Below are 12,846 nucleotides of genomic sequence, written 5' to 3'. Positions count from 1 at the left end.
CCTGCCGTCTTAGACACTACAATTTTGCAATCAGGGGAAAATACAACTTTGATTTCTTTTCAATTAGTTCGATTGGAGGCAGAGAAGACTTGTCAAGAGGTGCCAAGTGTGACATCATGGAGTGACTCTTTTGTTTGTTGTTGTTTTGATTGTTGACAGCGTTGGTGGAGTGGTACTTGGAATGCCCAGCGCAGCGCCTCCCGACGGGAGACGCCCGACTCGGACGAATGAAACAAAGCGCAAACAAGCACGAAACGGACGGGTCCAAGGAAAAGCCACAAAACTGCCTCAGGTGGCCCAAGCTCCCAAAACCGTCAAGCCTGCCGTTGGTGGTGGTCGCAGTTTTGGACCGGCTGCTCGAGCAGGCAAATCACAATACGAGATGTAGACAACATCTTAAGGTTCTCACGCTGGCATACACGTACCGATGGCCAAAAGCAAAACTAGCAAGGTGAATTAGGTAGCTCGTTTGCCATCCGCCTGCCATTGCATGCCATGGATCCATCGATCCATCTGCCGCGGTGCCGTACCGTACCGTATGCTTGTTTTGCACGATGACCGGCGACAGCGGGACAAGAGCCCGTCTGCCATTACTGTCGAGGTCCATGAGGAGCTTTCAAGGTAATACGAGCGAGCTAGCTGCATGTACCCGCCTGCTTGTTGATCCGTCTGCGAGAGTTGTGCCTACGTCGGACAGACAGCTCAACGGGAATGACGACAGTGACGACGATGCCGCCGCTAGCCAAGTACCTACTGTACATGTATCTACCATAGCTATGCAAACGCATGTACTGTCCTCGAAGCAGGATCAAAGGCAGCCAGCAAGAAGCACAACGAAAGAAAGCTGGCAGACGACGAGCCATCACTGCCCAATCGAGCAACCGTCGGATTGCACAGCACCCCCCCACCCCTCTCTCATCCCATCCCATCCGGCATGGCCGCTCGCTCATCCATCTGATGATCGCCGCACCTTCACATGTTCGTCTGTAGTCGCCTTCCCTCTGTTCTGTCCATTCAGGGACCGGAACCGCCTCGTTGGAGTGGGCGTTGGCCAGCATTCTTGCCATCAACCAAGCCGAAACCCGAAATTTCTGGTCTCTCGAGAAATGAGTGAGACCCTTTCTTTCGTCAACCCTCCAACTCAAGTCCCATCCGATCGGATCATACCGTGAAACTAATTACACGTGACGGACTTGTTGCGCTTTACTTGCCCTTCCGAGTCTTATCGATCATCGCTCGCTAGACCATGGCTCGGGACACGCGACCAATGGCATCAGAGCGATACAATTCTTGCCTCGTTATTGACCTCTGCTTTACCGAGAGCCTTGTGGCTGAGATTCACGTCATCAGAGACAATTGGATTCCACTCATCACGCAGCCAACAGAGATGCAAATTAAAAAAGCTGAATCAAATACACTCATCCATTGTCATTATTCAGAGACAGTCTATCCGAGGCAGTCGTAATGAGTCCTCACATACATGCCATTCAGTAGCAGTACAGTCTTGCTTCCCCTCCTCGCGTGACCAAAGTCGACGCTCTCCAGATCGTTCATTGCCAATCGGAGCAACACTTGTGTGGGCACCAATATTCCGTCAAATCATTTGCCAGTCCGGAAGGCGGGGCCGTGTGGAAAACGACAACCAGCAAAAGCCATAAACACGCGAATGGTTTACTCGGCCTTGGCCTGGTCGGCCGCGGCGCGCAGGTTGGAAGCGGTCGAGCCGCCCTGGGTGAAGAAGCGGGAGAAGACTGGCTGGATGAAGGAGCGGAAGATGATTTGAGCGCCGCTGGTTGAGCAGTCAATGAGCCGAAGACGATTGCGAACCACAGTTGGGAAGCAACTCACCTGGTCTGGGGAAGGGCCATCCACAGGATCAAGACAAACTTGAAGGTGTAGTAGAAGGGGAACCAGTAGACGGCGCTAACCATGCTCTCAAAGACGCTGGGGACGTGGTCAGTGCCGAGAAGCCACAAAGTGAGCAAGGCAAGACTTACGTGAAAAAGGCAAAGGTCACCCAGTACTAGCAAAAATCAAAGACGTTAGTGGAACTGCAGCTAAAAGCGGGTCAGAAGCTTGTCTCGTCATGGACGTACCGTCAGCCACTGCAAAGATGCGACGTTAGCGGAATTCTCGGCATTCTCGAGAGAGGATACATACCTGGGTATCATCGGCCTTGGTGTTGCTGAAGAGAGCCTCGAGCGAATAGTAGCCGGGGATGGCGAAGCCGGCGACATTGACGAGGAACTCTCCGGCAATGTTGAAAAAGACAAAGAAGAAGTAGAGAGCTCCGACGCCGAGGATGGCGTAGACCTTGGGGACGTTGGTCTGCTTCTCGAAGTTGTTGAGGACAGGGTATCTGGAGAGCTGCAGACAAGCGGGTCAGCCATTGTCGATGGATGGAGGGAGTCGGGAGGCGACAGGTGGTGAGGAGCGCGATAGATGACGAAGGCGCAGCGTGTCCGGTTTAGCGACCGTGCAAGCTCAAGCAGCATACGTACCTCTTTGTCGAGCTGGGAGATTTGGTGCTGGGCCTTTTCTTGGAAAGACATGGTGGGCGGTGGTGAAGGTGGAGTGCAGCAGGTGATGGATGGTAGGAAAGTGATTGAGGAAGAGGATGGGTGGGTGGATGCAGTGGAGAAGGAAGAAGAGGGCGGAAGGATGAGGTTTGGAAAGGCGCAGGCGCGGGACGTCAGAGCAGGGGCCAGGGCAGCCAGGACAGGTTCCCTGGGCTTCGTCTTGGGGTTTGCCGGGTCGCAAGAGGGCGGCGGAGGACACCAGCAGCAATGACGCAGGCAGACAGGCAGACAGGCAGACAGGCCACCACTCAAGTCGAACGAGATACTCTTCAAGTCCAGCTCCACCAACACGCAGCACTGAATTCATCCTGCCGTCGTGCAGGCGACCGAGGAGCCAGGCCGGGCGGACCCTGGAGCCTCAGGTGCCCAAGTATCTGATGGTGCGGAAAGCTAGTAAACAAGGCCGTCACGTGCCTCTGCTGCACTCGCTCTCGCTGGCGTTGGTTGCTGGGAGGCTTTTGTTTATCCAACAACACATACATCGTCTCTCTCTCTCCCCACTGAAATACCCTTTTCCCCCCTCTTCCTTTGCCTTTTTCCTCTTTTGCTCCTGTGTTGCGCGACTCTCCCCTCGACTTATACCTCTCGTCTCGTTCCTCACCCATCCATCGGCTTGGGGTTCCCGTCCGTTGCTGCGTGCCAGCCCGCCCACGCCCACGCCGCTCTCGCCCCTCGGTTTCTGTCCTCAATCGCCTCTCCCACCCTCTCCAGCACCTCTCATCGTCCGCTACGGCCTCGAGTCAGTCGTCGGGTCCTCCACGATCGACGTAGTCGCCTACCTGATCTGCGAGGCCATACGCACCATGGTAAGTCTTTTTTGTGGATCCCCAAGAGGCCCGAGTCGACCGGCCCTGCAATCCAATGTAAACACTGCTCTGACCGAGACCCAACAACACCAGGCATCGCAGTTCCCGCCCATGTCCAACCTCCAATCCCTTGGCCATGGACGTCGGTCGAGATCAACCACGTCCGTTTCCACAAAGGCCAGCCAGCGCCCCTTGTCGCGCGCCTCAACCACCAGCATCCAGTCGGCAACAACCCAGGACCATAGCAACGACTTTCAACCCCATCACTACCAACACCAGCACCCGCTGTCCCACTCGCAGCAAATGTCCCACCCCGCTCAGGCCCACCTCCAATATGCCACCATGGATCAGAACCTCCTCCACGCTGCCCACGCCTTGGGCTCCCAGGAATCCATCATGATGAATCCCGTCATGCCCTCGTATGCTCCTCAACCTCATCACCACATGATGCCGCAGCACACCCCCGACCCCCAATACCACCACCCTCCGCCAAACGCCTACATGCACCTCCAGCAGCAAGCCGACTTTGTCAACAACTCGCATGCGCCAACAGCCGTCGCCAGCGGCGCAGAGACGGACGACAAGAAGAAAAAGGGTTCTACGGCCAGTGCCACAAACGACAAGGAGCTGCGCGAGATGCTCTCCAGGGCAGATGGTCGTTCTCTCAAGGATGTTGCCGACGAAGTTCTGCGCACAGAACGCACGTCTCGCGCCGAAAAGTCGAAACAATTGTTTGCTATGCTCTGGTGCGACAGCCCCCCCCTGCCTTTTCCCAAAACTTTTTACCCTTTTGCTAATCAGCCAATTCAGGTTGAGGTCAACATGTAAACACGCAAAGACGTCAGTGCCTAGGAACCGTGTCTACTCTCAATACGCAGACCGGTGTGCAACGGAACGGGTCCAACCGCTAAATCCTGCTTCCTTTGGAAAGCTTGTCCGCGTCATCTTCCCTGGCATTGCTACTCGACGGTTAGGTGTCAGGGGTGAATCGAAATACCATTACGTCGACCTTGCCCTTGTTGACGACCCGGTCGACGGCAATGATCTGGAGCGGACTGGCAGTGCACACAGCGCAGATTTTGCTCACTCGAGACATGGCTCTCAGACCGTCACCATGGACTTTCAGTAAGTGTCATCACTGGTGCTTCGTTGCTTATTCTGACATTTCCTCGCAGTCCCATGCCCCGCCTACCTGCGGATACTGCCGCCTTTCCTGGCCAGGAGCAACCGCTCGAAAACCCGCAGCCCAAGCCCCAGAGTACTGGAATGCCCTCCACCGGCCGCGCCTTTGCTGAGCCCCTGGTTCCCGGTTACAGTTCCGCAAGGCAAACCTCCATGATGTATGAACACGAACTCCAATTCCCTCCCCCTGACGAGGACCACTTTCAGGAGAATGATTCGATCGAACTGCCCAACATTCACGACTATACGCCCCCAAAAACCGATGTCGACGCGGCAAATGCCTTGACCGCTCTGTACCGTACGCATTGTACCTCTCTGGTGGACTGTATTCGCTTTTGCAAGGAGAAGCAGTTTTTCCGTCTCTTCACCTCGTTCCACGGCACCTTGACTGTCCCCGTCCAAAAGCTGCTCGCACATCCAAACATGGCTCCCTGGATTCGAGAATGTGACTGGCTCATGTACCAAAAGATGATTCGCTTCGTTTCTCGACTTACATTGCAAGTGACGCCTCCTGTTGTCATGAACTTCTTCAACAACATTGCGCGCGACTTGTACAAGCACATTAGCAAAACCTTCCAAGGCCACCCACTCCACGTTTTGGAAGCAAGGCTGGAACCCGCAACTCTGTTTGCGCAACTTCTCCACCGAATGCTGAGGGCCAATCAGGCTGCTCACGCCGCTGCGGCTCTTCTCATGATTGACCAAAATCGCAACCAGATGTGGATGGATTGGGTCACCTTTGTGAACCCAAAGAGAATCTTGGAGAGTGAGTTGCCCGGCTGCGGGTACGAGGAGGTCTACAAGATCATCACGCACGATGTCCGGAGCTTGCTGCAGCCCTTGTCGACGCCCGTCTGGTTGGAAAATGGGACGCATTACCAGGAAGCTGCCTTGCAGGCGAACAAGCAGTACGGTGATTGCCCAGTGACCAATGAGACAGTGATTGACAGGCTGGCATACTTTCTGTCGCACATCTCGTCTCGATTCCCCAAGGCTGACACTCGGACGATGCTGCATTGCATCAGCGCGATTGGGACGGCAGCGTGTCGGGAAATCACTGTCGAGAATGGTGCCAGTTTTTCTCCGTGGTGGATTACAAAGGTCTTCATCGATGAGCTGAGCCTGTGGCTTGCGTCGCTCGGCGGCTTTCTGGACCACAAGCCGCCGGAGCGCAAGAGAACCACCAGTCAGGCCATGGCACCCGTGCCAACCGCATCAGAGGACAGAATCGACGGTGGGGGTGCGGTCCGAGGCAACAGCCAAGAAGATAGTCGCTATAGCAGTCTGGGTGCCGACTTTTCGATGGATGCCAGCTTTCTAAGCAATCAGGGAAAGAGCAGTTCGGGAAATGATAGTACGTAATGCACTCGAAAAACAAATTACTGCTGTTGCTGACACATGCCGTCAATAGTAAACGCCCAGGAGACTCTGAACCACACCAAGTACCAATCCTATGGCATGGAGCTCGACACCAGCCAAGACCACGACGACAGCGGGATTGGCTTATCACTGATGGACGACAACCTCGGTCTTTCAAAGAGCTACATGGGCCAAGAAAACACGGCAAACTTCATGCAGGGCGGCGGAATGAATGTCGGTTGAAGCAATCGGCAGCGTGAAGCGGGAAAAATCAATTCAATCACTTGCGCGATGGCTTCAAGGGCGACCTGAAGCCATCAAGCGACACGACCGTCTCCGACTACACGACTCGCATAGACAACCGGAAAGGCAAGGATGTTCTGTTCATACTCTAATCTTGTACAGAGGGGCCTGTATACCAGGAAGGAGTTGCTCGGCTATTGTTATTTTTTTTTTTTTTTGCGCTCTTGACTCGGGTAATGGGGTTTGCTTTCCAGACTTCGCTTCTTCACAGTGTCCGACACTGCTGGCTTCCATTGTACGGATTTTTAGTATAACTGTTCCGATCAGGCGGGATCTTTCCTTGTGTACTCCGGAGTTCAGGTTCAGGTTTCCTCTATGGGCTCCCGGCGCGCTCCTTGGATGAAATCTGCTTTGGGAGTGATTGGATGGCGATACCTGTGCGAGGGTTGCACTTTCTGGGCTTTGTTCAATACATCTCTTAGCTTCCGAGTTTCGTCTTAAGTATCCTTTGGTTTTTTGTTGAGTATTGACTCATCTGCTGCTCCTGCGTCAACTGTGGCTGTGGCTGCGGTGGCGGTGACCCCAATAAGGACGACGGATTTTGGACTGGTCAGCTTACGAACCACGAACCGCGAAAGTTGTTTGTTTAAAAGCTAGAGGAGTTCCGGTCACCCTGGTCGTAAATTCGCAATAGAAAGCTTGTTCTTCGAAAAACCACGGCGGCTGAAAATTCCATGTCAAAAAGTTGGGACGCGACCACCGACGCGGTTCCCGGCGGCGCGCGCGTCGGAAAAGTTCCCACCAACGCTCCGCAACCACTGTCTGACCACATTCTGCCCCCAACGACGGAATCGCCCGCACAAAGAGACGAGTCGACGGAGGAAGAGACGGCGGAGGACAGGAAAAAGGAAAAACTCGACAGGAAGCCAAAACCCAAGAGGCCAAGAGGTGGTCAATTGCCAGCGCTGGACAACAGCAGATCCGTCCAGCAGCGCAACCTCGTCGAGTCCCCCGCTGCGCCTCTCACGATGTTTGGCTCCGCAAAGCCCGTCGTTCCTCTCTTCATCGCTTCAATTGGCAACCCAGCGCCAAAGTACGCCAACACGTTCCACTCGGCCGGCCACGTCGTTATTGCGCGCATACGAGAGCTTCGTGAATTCGCCGCCTTTCGCAAGGACCGACGGCTCGCCAACGGCGAAGTGTCTTATCAAACGGACCCTACTAGCAAATACCAAAACACTATAAACCCGTTCAAGTTAATGACGGGGCGGCGCGACGAGAGGCAGCCAGAAGAAATACCGGCGGGGGAGGAGAACTGGACGCTGTGGCAGAGCCCGACGCTGATGAACACGTCGGGCAAGGCGGTACGCACGGCATGGAACGAGTGGCGTAAGGAGTCGCCCGAGTTCGCCAGCTCCGGACTGCTTGTGGTCTTGCACGATGAGCTCGAGTCGCCGCTTGGCAAGGTCAAGGTGCGCGCGTCTGGTGGTTCGAATAAGGGTCACAACGGCCTGAAGAGCATTGCGGCGCATCTGGCGAATACACCGTACGTCAAGGTTGGCATCGGCATTGGCCGCCCGGAGAGTAGGAGTCCCGAGGATGTGTCGAAGTATGTTCTCAAGAAGATGTCGCCGCATGAGCTCATTACGGTGCGCGAGGCAGCTGGCAACGTCATTGGGAAGCTGAGGGATATTCAGGAGGGCAAGATTTGAGGCTGGCAGTAGGAAGAGAGCAGCCAAATATTGCGGCGAGCTCAAGGACATTCCCGCAACCAGCGCACCGAGTGTGTGATGTGGCATGATAACTTGTCTCCGCGCATCATTCCCGTAGGCGCTCTGACTCAGGCACCATCATCTTCAATGGGGACACTTGCAGCACATTCAATGACTGTATGTTGTCCTTACCTTGCCAGGACTCAAGTCGACAGCGGAGCGCCCGTCTCAAGGCACCCAGGAAGATCATCACGTTGAGGACGTCGAAGACGACTATTCCTGAGTTTACGTGTCTCTGCGTAGCACGTTGGAAATATTTCGACCGTCGAGAGAGGAGACAGAAATTAAAAAACGGGCTTTGATAGAGGATAGAGACAGACAAACGTGTCGCATCAAGGCAAACGCGCCCGTCCTGTGTCAATGCTGCGTCGAATCGACACGACAAGGATTATTGAATGGACAAAGGCATGCATGTCGTCAGTCCACCAACTATACGTGCAAGAAATCCAAATGAGCATGTTTCGAAATAAGTTGGATGATGATTTCGAGATGAGAATGTGTAGAGATACGGCCTATAAAATGCTGCGTTGCACTCCTTCTACAGTGACACTGCTCCGAGTCCGAATCCCTATGTCATCCAAGCGAAGTCTTCTTGTGCCCATATTACCGATGGTAGACTTTTGGTGTGAGGTGCCCTACCTTTCAACAGTCAACTGAAAAAGGATCCTTCATTGTACATTGAGGATACACGAGCGATGGAAGCGTCAAATGAGAGCTACTGTACAAATATTCGTAATAGTCATGTCAATTCTCTAGGGAGCAAACGAGAAAGGGGAGCTTTGTGAACCAAGACTTGTATGTTCATCATGCGTAGTAACAGAGCAGTTCCTTACATTATCCTCATTATCTGAAAAGCCAAGAAATCAGAGCCCAGTCATGCACGAAAGAAAAGGAGATGCAAGGAAGGGAAAGAGGCAAAGGAAAAGAGAGAAGGACAGCGTGGTATACAACGCCCGAATGCATGCATAAACGACGACTCCGCGCATGACACAGCCCCAGCACCCTTCGTTTCATGATCCTTCATCCTCGGTATCGTGGAGCAACTTTTCATGGCCCAGGAGAAGTCGCATCATCAGCAGCAGCACCAAGATTCCTCCAATTTCCGACCTTAGTTTTCCATGATCCGTAATGGATACTGGCTTCGAGAGACGGGGCTGACGGGGCTCAACGACCCGACAGGGCTCAGCTGCGCAAGCCTGTCCGCTGCGTCTGCGTCGAGAAGTGTTTGCGCATCCTCGCGGCTGATGTCCAGCTGCTCCGCAAGAGCACTCAGAAACGCGTCTGCGTCTGAACTTGAGTTGCCTCTGGCCCCCGAATCCGTAAGCGGCGCTGCTCCATTGTCGTACCCAATGGTCAAGTGTGGGCGCTCTGGTGACGAGGGGGTTCTTGGTGGTTCCGGACAACGTAGAGTCACGGTGGTTGACGTGGTTGCGGTGCTTGGTCTTGTGCCATTGATCGAATCGGCCTCGGCCAGTGCTCTCTGGATGGTCGGGATATCTCCATTTCGCGACTCATCCGATCGGCTGGAGCCCCCTCGGGCCACAGACTCTGGCCGCTCGAAGAACTCTTCTTCGATGTCAATTGATGCAGGCAGACCTGCCGCAATATTCACGTTGCGTTGAAGGTACAAACTCAGCCTGTGGGCCTGTCGGTCCCAACTCTCCTCGACCAACCTCACTGCTGCTCGCACGTCTGACTCTGACATCAGTGTGGGTGACGCCCTAGGTTCGGAAGACTTTCCAATCTTATAGGCGACTCGGTTGCGAATAGAAGTTGTCTTGGACTGTTGTTGTGCTTGGATCTCTGCACGCATGTTCTTGACGGTCATTTCCGTTTGGCGAAGTGCTCCTTCACGGCTCTCCTGCATAGCAGGCAACCACTGTAATGTCGTGTTGTGATGCAATGAGTTGACCAAGTCCGTGAAGCCTTGCAGTGGTATGGCATTGTTTTCGCAGTGCACTTCCACCAAAGAGGAATTGACTTTCAGAACATCCGCCAGAGTGCTGGCGCCTCGTAGACCGAGCCCCTGGTTGCGAATGTAGAGAACCCGCAGGGTCTTGTTCCTCTTGAGTCCACACAAAGCGCGGTTGATCCCAACACCCAACTTGGCAACTTCGAGCTTTGAATCTTCCCCTGACAGGTCAATGCTGACCAAAGTTTGGTTTTCTGCAAACATCTTTTCCAGAGCTTGACATGTCCTTTCGGACGCATCGTGGGGCAAGGAGACTTTGGTGATGTCCAGATGTCGAATTGTATTGTTGGCTGCAATGGCCAAGACCAATTGTGTGAAAGAGTGTTCTTCCTCATAGTCAATCAACGCATTTGTCAGGTGAGCTGGCGCCGCCCCATCAGCAATGGCAGAAGTAAATTCATCGTGGAACAGCTCGATGCGATTTTGGCTAATGTCCAAATGCATCTCTCGTGCGACGCCAGGCTGCCAGCTCATTGATCTCATGACGCGGGCAATCTGCCTTCCACTGAGACCAGCGTTGTCGAGCCGCAGTTCCCGCAGAGACTCTGATCGGCCGCTGTTGAGATAGACAGTGATGGCTTCAATGGTTTCGTTGTTGAGGGCCGTGCCGCTTAGCTGGAGACTTTGTAATCGCCAGGCCAGCAAAGTATCGGCTGTCAACAAAGGTTCTGGTCCGGCAGTATGGGCAGTGTTCGAGAGGTTCAGGATCCTAATGTAGCCAAAGACACTCAGCTGCGGTTCGAATATAGCAGGAAGCAGCCGCGCCGGGTTTCGTGAGATGTCGACGGCTTCCAAAGTATTCTCTTGACTCCTGAGAGCATCAAGGACCAGCGACATTTTGCGCTCATCTAGACCGCATCGACTCAGCTCGAGGCCGCGAAGGTGACAATCTTTCTCTGCAGCTGCAGCAATGAGGTAGTCGAGATCAGTCTCACCAAGCTGAATGTTGCTGAGGACAATCCAATCAACGTTGGTCGTTTGGTATTTGCAAAGAGGGAATAGTGCCTCGACGATTCCGCACCCCACATCTTTGGCCTTGCCTTCGTCAACGTAGTGAAACGGTTTCCTCTTGATGCAAGAATTGAAGTCCATGCGGCGAAGCTTCCGGCTTGTCACCGCCAATGCTCGGATTTCTTGAACCAACAAACATGAGCTGCTAAGCTCGTCAAGACTCAGGTTGATCGGAGTTCCTCTTTTGGTCTTGAAACACACGTGATCAGTGCCATATCGGTCGCGGAGTTCGTTGAGCGCGTCCAATTGGATACCCGCGAAGGAAATGGCGCCGAAAGATTCGTTGTATCGAAGCGCACGCATGACTGCAAGCAGCTCTATGGGCGTGTATCCTGGCCGTCTTCGGTCATCGGGAGGGAGAAGCTCGAAGCGTGGCCAGTCATCCTGCGGATATGTAACCTGGTAACGAATCACTTGAGGTGGTATATTGTAGGCGATGCAGTACGCGCAGAGAGTGCGGTCCAAAGAAGCTTCGTCGATCGTTTCTGTGGCAGCACTGTTCGAAATCTCTTGGTGTACGGCGTCAGGAACCAAGAAGATGTACGGTCGCGGTTCCCACTCTGGCCGCAAGAAGTTGTCCACATTGTGGAGCCGTACCGCGATTTCCTTTGCCGCCAGAGAGGCCATGAGGAGTACTTTGGGTCTCTGCATTGGCATCCTGAACACCAACTCAAAAGTGTCGTCACTTTCGCTGAGTCGGACAGAGGTAAGAGTGAGAATTCCGAAGGAAACTTCAGACGGGTAAGATAGAAGATTGGGGCTAGAAGAACGCTGCCGAGACTTGAAGACGGGAATCAGGTGGACTTTGTGGATTCCTATGGCAAGAAAGCAGACGGTGGATGCAATTTTCGTTAGGTCGTCGGTTGATGAAGACGCCGATCCAGCTCTACCGGTAGGACGCTGGACGACTTTGTACAAGGAAAACGCATTTGGGTCGTAATCACCCTCGCGCTCAACGACGCGAGCGGCGAGGCGTATGTTTTGATATGAAATGTACCTCTCACCCAGGGTCTTGGTGTGATTCGCGGCTGAACGAACAGCAGCAAGCCAAGTCTTCATGTCCTCTGGCGACCCGAACTGCAAGGTCATGGAAAAGTCGTGATTGGTGTCCTCGTCTAGATAGCATATTTCGAAGGCAAAGTAAGGTCTGTCGTCGACAAGCTGGTAGACGGCGACGATCTGCTTGAGGGGAGTACCAATATTCCTTTCGCCAGAATGGTCTGAAACAAAGGATTGGAACTCCTGGACGGACCCAATGGACGGGTTGGAATGATGTCTCTGTTTCAAGGAAGAAGTCCTGTGAAGTGGTGCAAAGATGTCGCCAAACGTCTCGGCCGCTTTCTGCTGATTCTTGAAGCGCACTATGTGCGTCTCGGTCAGAACGAGGTACTCCTTCTTGCGCCGGAAGAGCGTGCTGCTCGTTTGTACTTCGCCATGCAAGATAATCTTCCTCGAGTGGCAACCAACATCGTTCAGCTCGCCCCAGTTCACAGACGGTGCCTTGCTCGACAATGCGCTCAAGGCGGCCTCATCCTCGGGATCATCAGAACCGGATCTCGCAGAGACCCATGAGCTGATGCGCGCCGAATGTCGGAGGCGAGGGCCCCTGGAGTCTGTTGCTGGAGACTTGGCTGGAGAGTGGGCCGGGGAATCCGGGGTAAGGAGCCCATCAGAGCCGCCAAAGGCAGAGCCAAAGCTCAAGCCATCTATGAAAGAGCTTGGACGGCGGCGTTTTGTAAGGGTATTCGGTGATTGTCTCTCCCGGCTGAGGTCGCGGTCGCGGTGATCGTTTGCAGGAGTGAGGGCGCTGAGAGGATTCTTGGACAATGAGCCACCAAAGAAGCTGCGCCTTTTGGAGCTGCTGCTCGAAGGAGCGTGCATTGCGGAGGAACTGGGCGGTGGTTGCACGGCTGGCGAAAAGG

General features: G+C 54.0%; 5 protein-coding genes across 5 annotated transcripts; 3 read left to right on the top strand and 2 right to left on the bottom strand.

Annotated features, from left to right (window-relative positions):
* The first annotated feature begins 453 nt into the window (after nt 1–453).
* On the top strand, nt 454–1,401 carry BKA78DRAFT_301988 (uncharacterized protein). The gene has a single exon (XM_066887404.1). It carries the CDS (start codon nt 555–557, stop codon nt 1,170–1,172), a length of 618 nt encoding a protein of 205 aa, XP_066749128.1. The 5' UTR covers nt 454–554; the 3' UTR covers nt 1,173–1,401.
* On the bottom strand, nt 1,402–2,924 carry BKA78DRAFT_301985 (TB2/DP1, HVA22 family-domain-containing protein). The gene is made up of 6 exons (XM_066887403.1): nt 2,502–2,924; nt 2,161–2,367; nt 2,097–2,105; nt 1,998–2,023; nt 1,849–1,944; nt 1,402–1,789 (listed from the first exon to the last, which is right to left on the bottom strand). Exons 1-6 carry the CDS (start codon nt 2,550–2,552, stop codon nt 1,672–1,674), a joined length of 507 nt encoding a protein of 168 aa, XP_066749127.1. The 5' UTR covers nt 2,553–2,924; the 3' UTR covers nt 1,402–1,671.
* Nucleotides 2,925–3,496: 572 nt separating this feature from the next.
* On the top strand, nt 3,497–6,169 carry BKA78DRAFT_329173 (uncharacterized protein; the record flags this gene model as incomplete). Its single annotated transcript, XM_066889648.1, has 4 exons — nt 3,497–4,131; nt 4,196–4,510; nt 4,561–5,921; nt 5,979–6,169. 4 exons carry the CDS (start codon nt 3,497–3,499, stop codon nt 6,167–6,169), a joined length of 2,502 nt encoding a protein of 833 aa, XP_066749126.1.
* A 734-nt stretch (nt 6,170–6,903) lies between these two features.
* On the top strand, nt 6,904–7,881 carry BKA78DRAFT_348537 (peptidyl-tRNA hydrolase-domain-containing protein; the record flags this gene model as incomplete). Its single annotated transcript, XM_066890654.1, has 1 exon — nt 6,904–7,881. One exon carries the CDS (start codon nt 6,904–6,906, stop codon nt 7,879–7,881), a length of 978 nt encoding a protein of 325 aa, XP_066749125.1.
* A 1,168-nt stretch (nt 7,882–9,049) lies between these two features.
* Nucleotides 9,050–12,805, bottom strand: BKA78DRAFT_244505 (uncharacterized protein; the record flags this gene model as incomplete). Its single annotated transcript, XM_066884035.1, has 1 exon — nt 9,050–12,805. One exon carries the CDS (start codon nt 12,803–12,805, stop codon nt 9,050–9,052), a length of 3,756 nt encoding a protein of 1,251 aa, XP_066749124.1.
* Nucleotides 12,806–12,846: the final 41 nt, after the last annotated feature.

The sequence above is a fragment of the Phyllosticta capitalensis genome, assembly GCF_038381095.1.
Source record: "Phyllosticta capitalensis strain CBS 128856 chromosome Unknown BKA78scaffold_1, whole genome shotgun sequence".
NCBI classification, from domain to species: Eukaryota; Fungi; Ascomycota; class Dothideomycetes; order Botryosphaeriales; family Phyllostictaceae; genus Phyllosticta; species Phyllosticta capitalensis.
Note: the sequence above shows the minus strand (reverse complement) of the source record. Positions and strands in the feature narration are given on the sequence as shown.

Coding starts and splice junctions, on each gene's coding strand:
- BKA78DRAFT_301988 (XM_066887404.1), top strand. CDS start 555: ATGACCGGCGACAGCGGGACAAGAGCCCGTCTGCCATTACTGTCGAGG.
- BKA78DRAFT_301985 (XM_066887403.1), bottom strand. CDS start 2,552: ATGTCTTTCCAAGAAAAGGCCCAGCACCAAATCTCCCAGCTCGACAAA. Junction 2,368..2,501: donor TCTCCCAGCTCGACAAAGAG/GTACGTATGCTG, acceptor GCTTGTCTGCAG/CTCTCCAGATACCCTGTCCT. Junction 1,945..1,997: donor GTGACCTTTGCCTTTTTCAC/GTAAGTCTTGCC, acceptor CCACGTCCCCAG/CGTCTTTGAGAGCATGGTTA.